Source organism: Oncorhynchus masou, chromosome 22 (assembly GCF_036934945.1).
Source record: "Oncorhynchus masou masou isolate Uvic2021 chromosome 22, UVic_Omas_1.1, whole genome shotgun sequence".
Taxonomy (NCBI): Eukaryota; Metazoa; Chordata; class Actinopteri; order Salmoniformes; family Salmonidae; genus Oncorhynchus; species Oncorhynchus masou.
Window position 1 is genome coordinate 30,718,162 of NC_088233.1, and position 15,522 is coordinate 30,733,683.

Consider the following 15,522-nt stretch of genomic DNA (forward strand, 5'->3'; position numbering starts at 1 on the left):
GTGCTTCTAGTTCCGACAATGCAGTAATAACCAACAAGTAATCTAACTAACAATTCCAAATCTACTACCTTATAGACACAAGTGTAAGGGGATAAAGAATATGTACATAAGGATATATGAATGAGTGATGGAACAGAGCGGCACAGGCAAGATACAGTAGATGGTATCGAGTACAGTATATACATATGAGATGAGTATGTAAACAAAGTGGCATAGTTAAAGTGGCTAGTGATACATGTATTACATAAAGATGCAGTAGATGATATAGAGTACAGTATATACATATACAAATGAGATGCATAATGTAGGGTATGTAAACATTATATTAGGTAGCATTGTTTAAAGTGGCTAATGATATATTTTACATCATTTCCCATCAATTTCCATTATTAAAGTGGCTGGAGTTGAGTCAGTGTGTTGGCAGCAGCCACTCAATGTTAGTGGTGGCTGTTTAACAGTCTGATGGCCTTGAGATAGAAGCTGTTTTTCAGTCTCTCGGTCCCAGCTTTGATGCACCTATACTGACCTCGCCTTCTGGATGATAGCGGGGTGAACAGGCAGTGGCTCGGGTGGTTGTTGTCCTTGATGATCTTTATGGCCTTCCTGTGACATCGGGTGGTGTAGGTGTCCTGGAGGGCAGGTAGTTTGCCCCCGGTGATGCGCTGTGCAGACCTCACTTCCCTCTGGAGAGCCTTATGGTTGTGGGCGGAGCAGTTGCCGTACCAGGCGGTGATACAGCCCAACAGGATGCTCTTGATTGTGCATCTGTAGAAGTTTGTGAGTGCTTTTGGTGACAAGCCGAATTTCTTCAGCCTCCTGAGGTTGAAGAGGTGCTGCTGCGCCTTCTTCACGATGCTGTCTGAGTGGGTGGACCAATTCAGTTTGTCTGTGATGTGTACGCCAAGGAACTTAAAACTTACTACCCTCTCCACTACTGTTCCATCGATGTGGATAGGGCGGTGGTCCCTCTGCTGTTTCCTGAAGTCCACAATCATCTCCTTAGTTTTGTTGACGTTGAGTGTGAGGTTATTTTCCTGACACCACACTCCGAGGGCCCTCACCTCCTCCCTGTAGGCCGTCTCGTCGTTGTTGGTAATCAAGCCTATCACTGTTGTGTCGTCCGCAAAATTGATGATTGAGTAGGAGGCGTGCGTGGCCACGCAGTTGTGGGTGAACAGGGAGTACAGGAGAGGGCTCAGAACGCAACCTTGTGGGGCCCCAGTGTTGAGGATCAGCGGGGTGGAGATGTTGTTGCTTACCCTCACCACTTGGGGGCGGCCCGTCAGGAAGTCCAGTACCCAGTTGCACAGGGCGGGGTCAAGACCCAGGGTCTCGAGCTTGATGACGAGCTTGGAGGGCACTATGGTGTTAAATGCCAAGCTGTAGTCGATGAACAGCATTCTCACATAGGTATTCCTCTTGTCCAGATGGGTTAGGGCAGTGTGCAGTGTGGTTGAGATTGCATCGTCTGTGGACCTATTTGGGCGGTAAGCAAATTGGAGTGGGTCTAGGGTGTCAGGTAAGGTGGAGGTGATATGGTCCTTGACTCGTCTCTCAAAGCACTTCATGATGACGGAAGTGAGTGCCGTTTAGTGAGTGCTAAACGGTAGTCGTTTACCTCAGTTACCTTAGCTTTCTTGGGAACAGGAACAATGGTGGCCCTCTTGAAGCATGTGGGAACAACAGACTGGGATAGGGATTGATTGAATATGTCCGTAAACACACCAGCCAGCTAGTCTGCGCATGCTCTGAGGACGCAGCTGGGGATGCCGTCTGGGCCTGCAGCCTTGCGAGGGTTGACACGTTTAAATGTTTTCCTCACGTCGGCTGCAGTGAAGGAGAGTCCGCATGTTTTGGTTGCGGGCCATGTCAGTGGCACTGTATTGTCCTCAAAGTGGGCAAAAAATTAATTTAGTCTGCCTGGGAGCAAGACATCCTAATCCGTGACGGGGCTGGTTTTCTTTTATCCGTGATTGACTGTAGACCCTGCCACATACTTCTTGTGTCTGAGCCGTAAAATTGAGATTCTACTTTGTCTCAATACTGACGCTTAGCTTGTTTGATTGCCTTGCGGAGGGAATAGCTACACTGTTTGTATTCGGTCATGTTTCCGGTCACCTTGCCCTGATTAAAAGCAGTGGTTCGCGCTTTCAGTTTCACGCGAATGCTGCCATCAATCCACGGTTTCTGGTTTGGGAATGTTTTAATCGTTGCTATGGGAACGACATCTTCAACGCACGTTCTAATGAACTCGCTCACCGAATCAACGTATTTGTCAATCTTGTTGTTTGATGCAATACGAAACATATCCCAGTCCACGTGATGGAAGCAGTCTTGGAGTGTGGAATCAGATTGGTCGGACCAGCGTTGAACAGACCTCAGCGCGGGAGCTTCTTGTTTTAGTTTCTGTCTGTAGGCAGGGATCAACAAAATGGAGTCGTGGTCCGATTTTCCGAAAGGGGAGCGGGGCAGGGCCTTATATGCATCGCGGAAGTTAGAATAGCAATGATCCAAGGTTTTTCCAGCCCTGGTTGCGCAATCGATATGCTGATACAATTTAGGGAGTCCTGTTTTCAGATTAGCCTTGTTAAAATCCCCAGCTACAATGAATGCAGCCTCAGGATATATGGATTCCAGATTGCAAAGAGTCAAATAAAGTTTGTTCAGAGCCATCGATGTGTCTGCTTGGGGGGAAATATATACGGCTGTGATTATAATCGACGAGAATTCCCTTGGTCGATAATGCGGTCGACATTTGATTGTGAGGAATTCTAAATCAGGTGAACAGAAGGACTTGAGTTCCTGTATGTTGTTGTGGCCACACCACCTCTCGTTAACCATGAAGCATACGCCCCCGCCCCTCTTCTTACCAGAAAGATGTTTGTTTCTGTCGGCGCGATGCGTGGAGAAACCAGCTGGCTGCACCGACTCCGATAGCGTCTCTCCAGTGAGCCATGTTTCCGTGAAGCAAAGAACGTTACAGTCTCTGATGTCCTTCTGGAATGCTACCCTTGCTCGGATTTCATCAACCTTGTTGTCAAGAGACTGGACATTGGCGAGAAGAATGCTAGGGAGTGGTGCACGATGTGCCCGTCTCCGGAGTCTGACCAGAAGACCGCTTCGTTTCCCCCTTTTACGAAGTCGTTTTTTGGGGTCGCCGGCTGGGATCCATTCCGTTGTCCTGGGTGAAAGGCAGAACACAGGATCTGCTTCGCGAAAGTCATATTCTTGGTCGTACTGATGGTGAGTTGACGCTGCTCTTATATTCAGTAGTTCTTCTCAACTCTATGTAATGAGACTGCATAGTTTCCTAGGAACGCGAAGCGAGGCGGCCATGTTCTTCAACCGATTGCTGCCCGCACTCTCCCGCCCGACTAGCATCACTATTCTGGACGGTTCTGACTTAGAATATGTGGACAACTACAAATACCTAAGTGTCTGGTTCGACTGTAAACTCTCCTTCCAGACTCACATTAAGCATCTCCAATCCAAAATTAAATCTACAATCGGCTTCCTATTTTGCAACAAAGCCTCCTTCACTTATGCTGCCCAACATACACTCGTAAAACTGACTATCCTACCGATCCTTGACCTCGGCGATGTCATTTACAAAATAGCCTCCAACAATCTACTCAGCAAGCTGGATGTAGTCTATCACAGTGCCATCTATTTTGTCAACAAAGCCCCATATACCACCCACCACTACGACCTGTATGCTCTCGTTGGTTGTCCCTCACTACAAATTCGGCGCCAAACCCACTGGCTCCAGGTCATCTATAAGTCTTTGCTAGGTAAAGCCCCACCTTATCTCAGCTCACTGGTCACCATAGCAACACCCACCCGTAGCACGTGCTCCAGCAGATATATTTCACTATATATATTTCACATCCCCAAAGCCAACACTTCCTTTGGCCGCATTTCCTTCCAGTTCTCTGCTGCTAATGGCTGGAACAAGTTGCAAAAATCACTGAAGCTGGAGTCTTATATCTCCCTCTCCAACTTTAAGCATCAGCTGTCAGAGCAGCTTACCGATCACTGTACCTGTACACAGCCAATCTGTAAATAGCACTCCCAACTACCTCATCCCCATATTGTTACTTATCCTCTTGCTCTTTTGCACCCCAGTATCTCTACTTGCACATCATCATCTGCACATCTATCACTCCAGTGTTAATGCTCAATTGCAATTATTTCACTTTATGGCCTATTTATTGCCTTACCTCCCTAATCTTCTACATTTGCGCACATGGTACATAGATTTTTCTATTGTGTTACTGACTGTACGTTGCACTGCTTTGCTTTATTTTGGCCAGGTTGCAGGTGTAAATTCATTGTGCTGTAACTCTATTCTGGCTATTGTCTGGAATCTTAACCATAAACACCAACACTGGCAAGAGGAGAGAGCCTGGCTGGAGGGCATTTCCAGAAACACACACACACCTCAGACAAAGGACCATAGGGATGAATCAGAACGTGCAGGCAGAGACTGCACACACACACACACACAATACGTCATAAATAAACACACACACCAGGTGCATTGTTTGAGGAAAAATCTGGTCTCATTAGTAGTCATTAATGTACTGCTCGTTACGGCATTGTTCTCTCTCTCTCTCTCTCTCTCTCTCTCTCTCTCTCTCTCTCTCTCTCTCTCAGTTCTTTGTGTCTTGGAACTGGCTATGTTGGTTTTGTGGTGATTAGGTAGAATGTGTGACAGGGGATGTTGGGGGTTGCTGTATGTTCAGAGAGAGAAATGAATTTCATCAGAACCCTTCAGTCTGTCTGTGAATGTCTCATGTGTGCTTTTTCCTATGTGTGTTGTTAAGGGTTCCAGCAGCGAAGCTGGGTGAAACACTATTGCGTTTGTTGGCGATTATTATTCTGTGGAAAACATTTGTGGAAAATATTAAAATTCCTGTGAAATGGTAAGGCCTAAGGCCACACCCCTTTCATGCAGTGCCATTCCTATTGGCCAAATGGTGGCTCTATAACGAGCAATTGAAAATGCAAACTTTGAAAACTCATGCCCCTCACTCTGTGTGACCTAGAGTTGTGAAATTTGGTACAAATGTACAAACAAGAAACAAAGTTGTCTCGATGACCCATAAAGTCCGTCATGATGGATTTTCTGCCATTTAGAATTGTGTGAAAAACACTACTCCTCTGGCACCGAACTACCGATCTGTATGAATCGTTGATATATGGCATCTATAGCACCTCCACACGGTGCTATAACAGGAACACGTTTATATCTCTTGATCTGTTTGACTCAGATATATGACATTTGGCACACATGCTCAAGGATACGAACATAGCTAACCTGTAACGTATGCTTCAGTTTAGTTGCATGGTGCCGCTGTTGGACGGGAAAAACAATTCATTAAAGCTCATTGGCTTTCAGCGGCCATATTGTTTGAGTCTTGGAAAAAATTGCACATGAAGAAGTGCATCCATATATACCAAGTTTTGGGGCTGATCGTTTCAGCGGTTCTGGAGAAGAAGACATTTAAATTAGTAAACCTCATTGAAAATGGTCCAAAATTAGAGTTGTAAAATTACAGGAACTTTCAATAGATTCCCTGGTTCCCAGAAACAGGATGGAAATCCTCCAACCGGGATTTTGAGAACACGTGAATTTGTTGCAACCCTATCCAAAATACATCAAAAGCATATTGCATGACTTGTTCGATGTTAAGTTCTGATATTTGGCAGGCACGGTAAGGAGTACCTAAGTAGTGAATTCTAGGCCAATTTGTCCAATTGTCCTGATGGTGGCACTGTGTGTGTGTGTGTGTGTGTGTGTGTGTGTGTGTGTGTGTGTGTGTGTGTGTGTGTGTGTGTGTGTGTGTGTGTGTGTGTGTGTGTGTGTGTGTGGACGTGTTTAACTATACCCCCTAGAAAAGTGGTGACCAACAAAATGTCCCCAATTGGTCAAATTGTTATTTGTTTACTATTCTTGTGGGGACCAGAAGTCCACATAAGAATAGTAAACAAACAAAATTTGACCTCCTTTTCTAGGGGGTTTAGGGCTAAGGTTAGAATAAGTGTTAGGGTTAGAATTCGGTGTGCGTGTGTGCGTGTGTGCGTGTGTGCGTGTGTGCGTGTGTGCGTGTGTGCGTGTGTGCGTGTGTGCGTGTGTGTGTGTGTGTGTGTGTGTGTGTGTGTGTTTTGTTGTCCCGTATGTCAGGGTGCTGTGTGTATGTTCAACTGAAATAGGTCATAGTGTACTGTATCTTGCCTGAAGCGTTAAATCATGTCTTCTCCTCCTGTTAAGATTATTGAGAACTGGAGCCTTTATCATTACTGTGGTATTCAAAAAGCCTACACATGCAATCTTTAGTAGTTAATTATGGACAGCCATGTCATTTTTCCTCCTGATTGAACAAGATAAAATAGGATATCTCCAGTCACAATAACATAATTAATCTAACATATCACAGAGATGTGTTTTCATTTCAAACACATCTGACAGTGAAAACAGATCCGTAGTTACTTTCATCTTCTCTTTCATTCCCTCCAGTTTGAGTCTCTGAGTCGTGGATGTTGCCTGCACTCTGTGGGGTTATATATAGCCCGCTGATATTTCTTATGTAGGACACACTCACACGCACACACAGAAACACACACATACACACACTCCTGATATAAACCAGAGTATTGAATAAATGATGCTTAGTGGGGATTACTAGTGCAGATTACTTTCTCCTGTGTGGTTGGCACAGCTGTAACCACAGTGTGTATGTGTGTGCGTATGTTTGTGTTTGCAATATCATGTCCATAAAAGTTATGTTTCAAACACCTCTAATGCCATGAATTACAGAGGGGGGGGGCTTCTTTTTTTACTCATCATACAAGCGTAGTCCACCAACCACCTCCGATACTCCTGTTGCATGTGTGCGTGTAATAAATGTGTGTTTATACACTCTTACTAATCACCTGACGATGCAGTATTGACCAGCTAATTGAGGGAAGCTGAGCTGTGCAGAGTGATTATAAGAAAATGACAGTAGGTCACTAGAACCAGCAGTAACTCAAGTCAACCCTAACCCAGCCAATTGATCTGATTGGTCAGACAAGGGCCACACCGCTCCATGGCTTAAGCTTAGCACTGGACCCCCTTCCTATCAGGACAGATGGGTTTTTTGCCCAACAAGCTCTCACAGTTTCACTACGAAATTAGATGTTCAGCCACGTTCTCAAAGCGTCAAATTTCGAAGTTGCTCAAAACGTCAAATTTCATTTACATTTACATTTAAGTCATTTAGCAGACGCTCTTATCCAGAGCGACTTACAAATTGGTGAATTCACCTTCTGACATCCAGTGGAACAGCCACTTTACAATAGTGCATCTAAGTCATTTAAGGGGGGTGAGAAGGATTACTTATCCTATCCTAGGTATTCCTTGAAGAGGTGGGGTTTCAGGTGTCTCCGGAAGGTGGTGATTGACTCCGCTGTCCTGGCGTCGTGAGGGAGTTTGTTCCACCATTGGGGGGCCAGAGCAGCGAACAGTTTTGACTGGGCTGAGCGGGAACTGTACTTCCTCAGTGGTAGGGAGGCGAGCAGGCCAGAGGTGGATGAACGCAGTGCCCTTGTTTGGGTGTAGGGCCTGATCAGAGCCTGGAGGTACTGCGGTGCCGTTCCCCTCACAGCTCCGTAGGCAAGCACCATGGTCTTGTAGCGGATGCGAGCTTCAACTGGAAGCCAGTGGAGAGAGCGGAGGAGCGGGGTGACGTGAGAGAACTTGGGAAGGTTGAACACCAGACGGGCTGCGGCGTTCTGGATGAGTTGTAGGGGTTTAATGGCACAGGCAGGGAGCCCAGCCAACAGCGAGTTGCAGTAATCCAGACGGGAGATGACAAGTGCCTGGATTAGGACCTGCGCCGCTTCCTGTGTGAGGCAGGGTCGTACTCTGCGGATGTTGTAGAGCATGAACCTACAGGAACGGCCAATTTCAAACTGTTTTCTTGCTCCGGCTGCCGTATGTCATTCTATTTCTCCAAACGTCAAATTTACTAGTGAAAGGTTAAGTTTAGACACTCATTCCAAATGGTTAAGGGTTAAAAATAAAAAACAGTGTCCATGATCGGGATCAAACACACAACCTTCTGATCCAGAGAAATGGGACGATGCCCATCCACCACCCCTGTCCACAACACCTCATCAAAACCCAAGCCTACATGATGGTGATTACTGTTGCCCCTAGTGGCCAGCTTTGAAGACATTCCCCCTCTCGTTGGGATCCTGGCCCTTTGTAAACTTATTGGCTTATCGGTGGCCGTGCATTCAAGTGTGCGTGTGTTTGTGCGTTTGTGCGTTTGTACGTTTGTGCACGTGTTTAGGGGTATCCCACTCTGTGCTCCAGTCCAGACAGAAGGGGTGAAAGCTGGATGTGGGATTTAAAGATAATCCACTCCCCAGATGGCAAAACATCACATATTCCTTTTGAGGTGTACCACGTGACCCACTGTGTCAACCTCCCACCCCCGCCCCCTCCCCGCCACGCACACTCACTATTCCTTTGTGATCACGTGACCAAGTGTGCGTATGTTAATAACCACCGTAGCGTCACATTAAACCAGTGACCTGGTTAAGCTCCTGACGAGAGAGAGAGAGAGAGAGAGAGAGAGAGAGAGAGAGAGAGAGAGAGAGAAGGCGGGAGAGAAGGCGGGATAGAGACAGACTGAAGTGGAAGAGAGAGAAAAGAAACAAAGCATACTCCCTCCCTCTCCTCACAAACATAGGCCTACTCACGCAAGCACACACACCGTGTGCAAGAGCAGCAGAGTGGAGCGTAGCTAAGCTCAGAGAATGGGCAGTTCTCTGAATCAGAGAGATACATACTCTCCTATCACCAAGACTAACAGAGGAGAGAGGGAGTGAGAGAAGGAGGGAAGACAGGACTGGGACTACTCATACCCACTCTCTCACACAAACACACTCTAGCTCGCGAGAGCTGCTTCTCGGCTGGATGCGAATAGACGTTCTCTCTCTACACACACTCACACACTAACACACACACACACTGAGGGTCGTGCCATGGTGGTGCAGGGGGCTGTAACCCCGGGTAGGACCCGCAGACTCATGCTCAAACTACCGGTGGGAACATTACGACGGAACAGTGGAGAGAGGGTAAGATACGCTGGATTACACCTTCTCTCTCTCTCTGTCACCCCCTCTCTCTGTCTGTCTCTCTCTCTGTCTCCCTCTGTCTCTCTCTCTGTCTCTCTCTCTCCCTCTGTCTCTCTCTCCCTCTGTCTGTCTCTCTCTCTGTCTCTCTCTCCCTCTGTCTGTCTCTCTCTCCCTCTCCCTCTCTCTCCCTCTGTCTCTCTCTCCCTCTGTCTGTCTCTCTCTATCCCTCTGTCTCTCTCTCTGTCTCTCTCTCCCTCCTCTCTCTCTCTGTCTCTCTCTCCCTCTGTCTGTCTCTCTCTCTGTCTCTCTCTCCCTCTGTCTGTCTCTCTCTCCCTCTGTCTGTCTCTCTCTCTGTCTCTCTCTCCCTCTGTCTCTCTCTCTGTCTCTCTCTCCCTCTGTCTCTCTCTCTGTCTCTCTCTCTCCCTCTGTCTGTCTGTCTCTCTCTCGCTCTCTCTCTCGCTCTCTGTCTCTCTCTCTCCCTCTGTCTGTCTCTCTCTCTGTCTCTCTCTCCCTCTGTCTCTCTCTCTCCCTCTGTCTGTCTGTCTCTCTCTCGCTCTCTCTCTCGCTCTCTGTCAGGCTCCCTGCTTGTCTCTTTCAATCTTTCACTGCTTCTCACTCTCTGCCTCTCTCTCACTCTCTGCCTCTCTCTCCTCTGTCTTGCTGTGCCGTTGTGTGTGGTTGGGATTTAAGGGTTATTTGGCTAATCCAGGGACAGTAGGAGATTGAGTTGGAAAGCAAAGCAAGAGAAAAGCTTTTAATCTGAAACTGCACACTGAGTGAACAATGAATGTCTCTCTGTCATTCTCTCTCTCTACCTCTTGCCTGTCCATCTTAATTCTTACCCAGTTTGAAGGTCATTGAGGTCTCAATCTACTATGTGCTTGTGTGATATTGGCATACTGTCTTATTTAGATAACATACTGTTGCCATACTGTAACAGAGCTGTATATAGCCAAGCCTAGCATAGCATGGCTAATCATTATCCTCCATGTCCTATCCTGTCTAGTTACACACAGAGGACAGCTCATGCCTGCCAGCAGCTATGACTGTCAATGGACTTTTCACATTTTTACTTTCAGTTTGATCCTGTTGTTCTGATTTGAGGTGTTGCATTTATCTGGTTTAAGTGGAATGTACTGTATGTCTATTCCAACCAGCTCTCACAGTCTCACTTCAGAATTAGACATTCACCCATGTTTCTCCAAAGTCACATTTCTAAGTTGATGTTTTAAGTGTTTAAGGTTAGGTTTAGGCATTAACTCGGGAAATCCTAAGGTTAGGCATTAACTCAGAATGGTTAAGGTAAGGGTTAATGTTTGGCATAGGGTTCAAATAAAAATATCGCTGGATTCCAACTTGCAACCAGAAGCAGATGCTTATGCCCATCCGCCATCACCGTCCACAACGCCCTATAGCACAACAGCAACCTACTTGAAGGTAACAGTGCTCACTGTTTCCCCTAGTGGCCGGTTTTCACGTCAACTAGCAATGTCCTCAGACTTGGACGGACGTGGAATACTGACTTGTACCACGGGTGACCTGGCTGGTCTATCCAGAGGTACTGTCACAGTCAAACCTCAGGACATGTTCTGACCTGCTGCATGACTCACTAACTCTTAAGCCAACATGTTTTCAGCACGAGTGTGTGTTGCATGTGCCTGCGTGTGTGAGTGATAATAACATTCCCATCATGCTGCGGTAAAAAGGGGTTAGTCCTGATTTCATGTTGAAACAGTAATGGTACAAAGTGAATCAGAGTTAATTGCAGTTTGTGTGGGTGGGCTTTAACACAAGTGACAGCTCTTCCAGAGGATATGCTCTCAGGCTATGGTTCTATGCAGGGTTGGGTAGGTTACTTTCTAAATGTAATTCGTTACAGTTACTAGTTACCTGTCCTCAATTGTAGTCAGAAACGTAACTTTTGGAGTACCCAAACTCAGTAATGTAATATGATTACATTCTGTTACTTTTTTGATTACTTTCCCCTTAAGAGGCATTAGAAGAAGACAAAAGTATATGTTACCAATTGAACAACATCTATTACAAGATAAATCAATGTTAAAGTTTACATAGTTGGCCATATATGGATGTTCAATTTTACTTTATGGGTTGGTTATGTAGGCTTCTTCTAACCCATCACTTTCTACTACACATAATAATACAATTAAATGATATCTTTACATTTTAAAACCAAAGTCTATCAGAATTCCAGTCATTCCAATAAATGTTATAGCCCTTGATATTCATGAATAGGAATTAGAAATATGGAAGTATAGATTAGCCAAATAGTTTTACCTGAGCATAACCCCAAAACAAATTAGCCAGCTCGACTATGTTGTTTATGATTTTGATGTCATGGTGGACTGATTGATGATTCATTGATTTGAGTTGAAAAATAAGTGCAGTGCTCATTGAAAGGCATGCTTTGAGCACTACAAGTGAAAAATGAATGCCATATGCTGCATTTGCTATAGGCCTATTGTTTACATTTATGTTGGTGACACTTTATCTTGATCATTTGTAGCTGTTTGAAGGGCAAATCCACAGATGAAACAATAACTAAACAGCCTCTGTTTGGGTAAAAAGCTGAGGGATGGGCCTGGATAAATGTAACCACTCTCAGATTATTAGTCAGCTATAGATGCAAGGACTGACCATCCATGATATCAAAATTATTGTTTTAACCATGTTATAAGGCTATACAGTGTTTGTTTGCATTTACAATATTTACAAACATTGGAGAAAAACTACCTTATATTTTGGGTTCTCATGGAGTGTGATGCATTTATGATTTATATTCTTGAAGAATCAATATATATATATAATAATTGATATCCATATCGCCATAGACGACACCACTGCTGTCATCCTTACCCCCAAGCATTTATTCAAGTTGGATCATCTTTGGATGCCGACAGCAGTTGCACCATTGGAAGCCATAGATTGGCAAGAAAAAGAATGTGAACCCTTTGGAGTGACCTGGATTCCTGCATAAATTGGTCATCAAATTTGATCTGATCTTCATCTAAATCACAACAATAGATAAACATAGCGTGCTTAAACTAATAACACACAAATTATTGTATTTTTCTTGTCGATATTGAATACATAGTTTAAACATTCACAGTTTTGGTTGGGAAAAGTATGTGAACCCCGAGGCTAATGACTTCTCCTAAAGCTAATTGGAGTCAGGAGTCGGCCAACCTGGAGTCCAATCAATGAGACGAGATTGGAGATGTTGGTTAGAGCTGCTTTGCCCTATAAAAAACACTCACAAAATTTGAGTTTGCTATTCACAAGAAGCATTACCTGATTTGAACCATGCCTCGAACAAAAGAGATATCAGAAGACCTAAGATTAAGAATTGTTGACTTGCATAAAGCTGAAAGGGGTTACAAAAGTAGCTCTAAAATCCTTGATGTTCATCAGTCCGCGGTAAGACAAATTGTTTGTAAATGGAGAAAGTTCAGCACTGTTGCTACTCTCCCTATGAGTGGCCGTCCTGCAGAGATGACTGCAAGAGCACAGCACAGACTGCTCAATTTATTTATTTCACCTTTATTTAACCAGGTAGGCAAGTTGAAAACAAGTCTCATTTACAAATGCGACCTGGCCAAGATAAAGCAAAGCAGTTCGACACATACAACAACACAGAGTTACACATGGAGTAAAACAAACATACAGTCAATAATACAGTAGAAAAATAAGTCTATATACAATGTGAGAAAATGATAAGATAAGGGAGGTAAAGGCAAAAAAAAGGCCATGGTGGCGAAGTAAATACAGTATAGCAAGTAAAACACTGGAATGGTAGATTTGCAGTGGAAGAATGTGCAGGTAGAGATAGAAATAATGGGGTGCAAAGAAGCAAAATAAATAAATACAGTAGGGGGAGAGGTAGTTGTTTGGGCTAAATTACAGGTGCAGTAATCTGTGAGCTGCTCTGATAACTGGTGCTTAAAGCTGGTGAGGGAGATAAGTGTTTCCAGTTTCAGATATGTTTGTAGTTCGTTCCAGTCATTGGCAGCAGAGAACTGGAAGGAGAGGATAAGAAGAGTCCTAGAGTGTCAGCTAAAGACTTACAGAAATCTCTGGAACATGCTAACATCTCTGTTGATGAGGATACAATACATAAAACACTAAACAAGAATGGTGTTCATGGGAGGACATCACGGAAGAAGCCACTGCTGTCCAAAAACAAACATTGCTGCACATCTGAAGTTTGCAAAAGTGCACCTTGATGTTCCACAGCACTACTGGCAACATATTCTGTGGACAGATGAAACTACAGTTGAGTTGTTTGGGAGGAACACATAACACTATGTGTGGATAAAAAAAGGCACAGCACACCAACATCAAAACCTCACCCCAGCTGTAAAGTATGGTGGAGGGAGCATCATGCCTTGAGGCTGCTTTGCTGCCTCAGGGCCTGGACAGCTTGCTGTCATCGACGGAAAAACGAATTCCCAAGTTTATCAAGACATTTTGCAGGAGAATGTAAGGCTATCTGTCCGCCAATTGAAGCTCAACAGAAGTTGGTTGATGCAACAGGACAATGACCCAAAACACAGAAGTAAATCAACAACAGAATGTCTTCAACAGAAAAAAAATATGCCTTCTGGAGTGGCCCAGTTAGTCTTGACCTCAACCCGATTGAGATGCTGTGGCATGACCTCAAGAGAGCAGTTCACACCAGACATCCCAAGAATATTGCTGAACTGAAACAATTTTTTAAAGAGGAATGGTCCAAAAATCCTCCTGACCGTTGTGCAGGTCTGATCCGCAACAACATGAAACGTATGGTTGAGGTTATTGCTGCCAAAGTAGGGTCAACCAGTTATTAAATGAGTTCACATACTTTTTCCACCCTGCACTGTGAATGTTTACACAGTGTGTTCAATAAAGACATGAGAACACATCATTGTTTGTGTGTTATTAGTTTAAGCAGACTGTTTGTGTCTATTGTTGTGACCTAGACGAAGATCAGATCACATTTTATGACCAATTTAAGCAGAAATCCAGGTATTTCCAAAGGGTTCACATACATTTTCTTGTCACTATAGTTTGGACTGTAGCCTCCAAAAGCCTATTCCTGCTCTTTTCCCACAATCCATCAAACACATTTGGTGTGTCATCACAGTGGTCTCTGATTTATGGTCAAACTCGCTCACGTCGAACAAATTTAAACTTGCAGCATTTTTCAGTGCTGATTTTGAAGTGTCAAAAAAAATAATCCGCGAACATCCTTTCTGAATTTAAAAGTAATCATCTAGTTTTTCTAGAGTATCTGTTATCAGATTACAATATTTTAGCTGGTAATTTAACGGATTATTGTTGCCGTTGTTTTTGTAATCCCTTACACGTAATCCGTTACTCCCCAACCCTGGTTCTATGGTAGAGGAGTGCCAGCCAGAACCTTTCTCTGGGTCCCCAACAGCTGGCCCTCTGGTGATAGAGACACAGTGCTGTTTAGTTCCAAGGCCACATGAAACATTTAAAGACTGCATGTGGGTCATAGATGTTAGGGAACTGCTTGCGTGATCCAATAGAGCAGGATTTACATAAAGATAGTAGAAGGGTCTTGTAATGCTGTGGCCAACCAAAACCTTTCACTGTGGTTTCGTTCACAGAGGTCTGATCACATGAGGACATAGGGCACAAGGCTGAAATTTCTACTATGGACAACAAACACCTGTCCCTGAGGTGTCATCTAAAGAGCATTTGAAATTAAAAGAGAGCTGATGCATGTTTCTCTTGGTTTTCATTAGAAGTGTTTGGTTGCTCTGGTTAGTGGTTGTGTATCCTGTTTGGAGTGATGTGATTTAAGCCTGCCTTAGTTTAGGTTGATTAACATGCTTTAGTGTTGTGAATGTAATAGGTTTTTCCTCCAGGATTCACTTAAAATGACAGGAGCTTTTCAGTGAGCTGTTAGTTTCTAGCTGAAGCCTGCAGACACACACACACACACACACACACACACACACACACACACACACACACACACACACACACACACACACACACACACACACACACACACACACAACATACAAACACACACATACACGCACACTCCAAAACACAGGGTGACCTAAATGCAGAAGAAGCTTTGATGTGTGTAGCTTTCATACCCTAAACATGGCTAGAGGATACATACACTGTACACACAGAGAGAGAGAGAGAGAGAGTGGGAGAAAGAGAGAGAGAGAGAGAGAGAGGAGAGAGAGAGAGAGAGAGAGAGAGAGAGAGAGAGAGAGAGAGAACCTGAAATAAGGAAACAACCTTTATATTAGTACACAGGAAGTTTAATGCTATAACCTTCACACCAATACACAGGAAACATGGCGTAGTTGACAGGCCTCATTCCTACATAATCATATAGGGAAGCTACTT

The 15,522-nt window shown here is 44.4% G+C and overlaps 1 protein-coding gene across 1 annotated transcript in view; it reads left to right on the plus strand.

Moving 5' to 3' along the window:
- Positions 1 to 8,758: 8,758 nt before the first annotated feature.
- The window catches only part of LOC135509311 (FERM domain-containing protein 4A-like), a 106,276-nt gene continuing 99,512 nt past the window's right edge, over positions 8,759 to 15,522 (plus strand). Inside the window, 1 exon segment of the mRNA XM_064929854.1 lies at positions 8,759 to 9,129. Within this exon segment, the coding sequence (XP_064785926.1) occupies positions 9,037 to 9,129 (93 nt within the window). The 5' untranslated portion in view covers positions 8,759 to 9,036.